The sequence below is a fragment of the Ipomoea triloba genome, chromosome 7 (genome assembly GCF_003576645.1).
Source record: "Ipomoea triloba cultivar NCNSP0323 chromosome 7, ASM357664v1".
Lineage (NCBI taxonomy): Eukaryota > Viridiplantae > Streptophyta > Magnoliopsida > Solanales > Convolvulaceae > Ipomoea > Ipomoea triloba.
The window spans coordinates 16,432,995-16,437,299 of NC_044922.1; the positions used below are offsets into that span (position 1 = coordinate 16,432,995).

The 4,305-nt window shown below is 29.5% G+C and overlaps 1 protein-coding gene across 1 annotated transcript; it reads right to left on the minus strand.

The window, feature by feature from the left end:
- Positions 1-2,335: 2,335 nt before the first annotated feature.
- Positions 2,336-3,564, minus strand: LOC116024220 (putative F-box protein At5g62660). Its single transcript, XM_031265120.1, has 2 exons — positions 2,495-3,564; positions 2,336-2,372 (listed from the first exon to the last, which is right to left on the minus strand). The coding sequence occupies exons 1-2, from the start codon at positions 3,562-3,564 to the stop codon at positions 2,336-2,338; spliced, it is 1,107 nt and encodes a 368-aa protein (XP_031120980.1).
- Positions 3,565-4,305: the final 741 nt, after the last annotated feature.

Consider the following 4,305-nt stretch of genomic DNA (forward strand, 5'->3'; position numbering starts at 1 on the left):
CGTCATAATTAGCATAATATTAATCTATACTATATATAAAAACATAAGAATAGTAAAGGCATATTTTAAATTTTAAACAATAGTAAAGGTAAATTAAAAATAGAATGAAAATATTTCAATAATAATATTCTACATCATTAATTAAAAATAGAACAGAAATTAGGTAAAAATACCAGTGGATCTATTAATCTAATTGACTAATTAACTGAAAATAAAAAAAATCGACTAAAAATGAATCTGATGTTACTAATTGATTGAATATATAAAAGGAAATGAATATTAATAATTGACTGTAAATAAAAAAAAATATCCATAATTAACTAAAATGAAAAAGGAAATGGTCATAACATTGCAATTTAATTAAAAAAGGAAAACATTCTACATCATAAATAATAAAGGCATATTATAAACAATATTAAAGATAAATTAAAAAAGGAACGAAAATTAAAAATGAAACGGAAATATTTCAATAATAATATTCTACATCATCAATTAAAAATGGAACGAAAATTAGGTAAATATTACTACGTAATTCTTTTCATTTTTCCTAGATAAGGTTGCCTGATATTAATTTACACATAACAATCGGCACTAATAATTAAAAAAAAAAAAAGAACTGCCGGAGACGTCTTTTTTTTTTTAATTTATTATTATTATTATTATTATTATTATTTAATTATTTTAATTAAAATTATTTAAAAGGTTTATTTTAAAATTAGTAACCACCATGTCATCACAATTGTAGGTAAACAGGTCAATTTGGACTTTTTTTTTTTGAAAACATGTCAATTTATACTTAATTACATGAGTTTATATAGTTCAGGAATCCAATTGCATTCTTTTTGAGTTCGATGACCTAATTGCAGTTTTGTGTGTAGTTCAGTGGTTTATTTGACCATTATTCCGAGAAAAATGATATTACTAATTGATTTAAAATATAAAAAGATCGTAATCTATATTCTATACTATATATAAAAGTAAAATCCTCCTATTTCATTCTCCGCCTAAACTTTTGTAGTCAATTAATGAAATATTTTATTGGTCAAATAATTAATAAAGCTTATTTGTTAAGAAAATGTAAAATAGAAATTAACTAATATCTATAAATTGATAATATGTATACTCACGTATCAACACTATTAATAAAAGTAAAATCATTTATCGGGAAAAGAAAAGGATATTACTAATTGACTGAAAATTATTTAAAAACTTTAATAGTTAATTATACTTTCCTTTTGAAAACTCTAAGTTATTTAAACTTTAAAAAAATTAATTGAACATGGGTTGTTAGATTTTTATAATAATCAAAATTAATTCATTCAAATATGGAGGAAGATAAAACTAAATGCAATATGGGGAAAATGAATATATACTTAAAGTATAAAAGTATTACACATATATTAGTGTAATTGACTAATAATAATTGCCTAATAATTATTATGATAATTAAGTTAAGCATTGGTCGTTGAATTTATTTTTATAATAATTACAATTAATTTATTTCTCATTTTCTCATATTTATTTTAGTAATAATATAATTATATAAGTCATATTACTTATAGATCTTTTAAAGATAATTTTAGACAAACAAGTCATATATTATTCAATTAATTGAGTAATATTTTTGTACTAATCTTATAATCAAATAAATGTACACGTTCAATATTAGAATTTTTTATAATTTCATCTTTATTTTTATTATCTCAATATATAATAAAAAAAATTTATCCACTCCCGGGTAATTGGACAATTATTTGTTCTAATTCAAAGGAAAACATCAGAAAACATAATCGATTCAATCAATTTCATCAGTTGCGCTATATAATATTCGATGTTATAATATATATAATTGTATATTGATCCAAATATTCTTTAAATACTAGTTATTATAAAAATAAATTCAATGACCAATGTTTAACTTAATTACTATAATAATTATTAGGCAATTATTATTAGTCAATTACAATAGTAAAGTAAATTGGAAAAGAAAATTGATATTATTAATACATTGAAAATATAAAAGGATCCTAATAGAAAAGGAAACAAAATCCCCATTATGAAATTCTCGCTCAAACAATAGGAAAGAGCATTGCAAAAGCAAATTGATATAATTACTGGACTGAAAATATAAAAGGGCCCTAATTTTTATAATTCATCGACTTACATGACATGAATTAAAAAATAAAAAATAAAACTTATGTGCAAAGTGATTCATTGCAGTGGATGGTAAAATTCATAATTTTTCATTTGGCATAGCAAATCAAATAACACACAACTTTATTATAACATTAAGATATATAAATTATAAATCTGGCCTTCAAATTATAAAGATAAACTAAGTAATCATGGAGCCGCCGAGCTTAACTCCATCCCTGTAACAAATAAAACCAAAATTCTTCATTCTAAAAAAGTTGCAATCTCATCCCCCACATGCATAATACTTCTTGTATCGATGAAAAAACTTGAATATTCACAAATTCCATGTATCTCAAACCTTCTCCAAACCTCTCTTCTAAATGAATAAACTAAAACTAAAGGAGACATTATCTTCCTATTTTGAATCAAGAACACAATCTCCCCCATACTATTCGCAGTAAATTTCATGGAAGTATAGGTAGCTTCTCCAATCACCTCCCTCTCCTCCAAGGGCAGAACCACTGTCTGCTTCTCCAACTCCATTGACCTCTCCAATCTCCATATATCTATACTGTTGGCCTTTTGTGGGCTAAGAATGTTAATGAAAGCTAAGCGACCATTCAACTTCATCCATGCCTGCCACCCGTGATAATGCTTGGGGGAGTAATACTCAAATGGGAATGGTATGGACTTGATAAAACGCTCCGTCGCAACATCTATTCCAACTATCTTTGGTTTAGAACTTGAGGAATGAAATAGATTGCTAAACCACCAAGGGAGTCGATTCAAATATATTGTCATTGGTTCACGAATCAAATACATAATCCCATTAATGTGGACAGCAGCCGTGGTGGTGTATCCCGCGAGAGTGGAGTTTATCTCCCTCCATGACTTATCCACTCCCACAGTTAAAACCCACCACCCATTCAACAACCGCCCGCAATCATAATCATAGTGCACCGCCCACTTGAAAACCTTGTACTTTCCCGAAACCCAGTCAAACCCCAAGGACGCATTAGAGCAGAGACAGGCCGGCCAACCAATGCTTGGCAGACAAATACGCCGTCCGGTACTAAGGTCGAAGACGACGTCGTTTCCCGATCCCGATTCAGGCCTGATTAGACACATCTTGCCATCTGCGGAACATAGAGAACCTCGTACATCCAAACTCTGGGCAGTGTCGGCTTGGAGGTTTCCATGGCTGTCTTCACGGTAACTCACGGAATATAAATTTAGTTTACAGGGTGGTTCGGATGGAAGAGAGACGAGGATTTTGAATGCGAAGCTTGGCTCAGGTATGAAGGAATAGAAGAATTTAGAGGAGCATCTAAATCGCACTGCGGATTTGGCAGAAAGACCGGTGAGAATTTGGAGAAGAATCTCTTGTGGAAGAGAGGTTATGGAAGTAGAAGAAGAAGAAGAAGTCATCTGTGTTTCTTATGCAAATTGAATCAAGATTGGAGATTTCAGAATTTTGGGTGGATGATTTTGATGTTTATATAGACTTAGGGAAGTTAATATCAAGTAAAACACACAAAGTCAGGTCATTGTCCTAAATCCTAATCCTATTAGAAAGCTATGTTTTTAGGTTTCTATATCCCACAAAAAGACAAAATCATTCAATGTAACTCTCATAATAAGAGTGGTGAGAATTATCTCATGGGGGAGAGAAGCTATATGCAAGTAGCAGGTCCATCTTCTTGAATAGTTCTTGATCTTCTGCAAATTCGATCAAGAATGCAAATTAGGGTTTTGTAAGTTAAAAGCGAACGATCGACAAGGATTTGGGTTGCTGATTCACCGGAAAAAGCCCGCATGCAGTACGTACCGAGCCGGCGATTGTCGGTTGCTTCCGATCGGACTTGGATCTCAAACCCTAACACCGCAGTATATAGATATCAATTTTATGATGTCTATTTACACTTATAATAAGAGCCAATAATGTTAGACTCTTAACTGTAACTAAAAAAATGTTGGGTGTAATAGTATGCTAGTATTTTGTGTTCTTCTTATTGTGCAACCTCCAATTAAATTCCTAATATATCCTAATCCTTTATAATTTTACCAAATTCTTTTCGTTAAATATAACGGAAGTTTAACATTAAATTCTTTTAGGCAATTTGTTTCTTTATTGCAGTTTTCAAACAAATTGGCAATATTCTATAATAC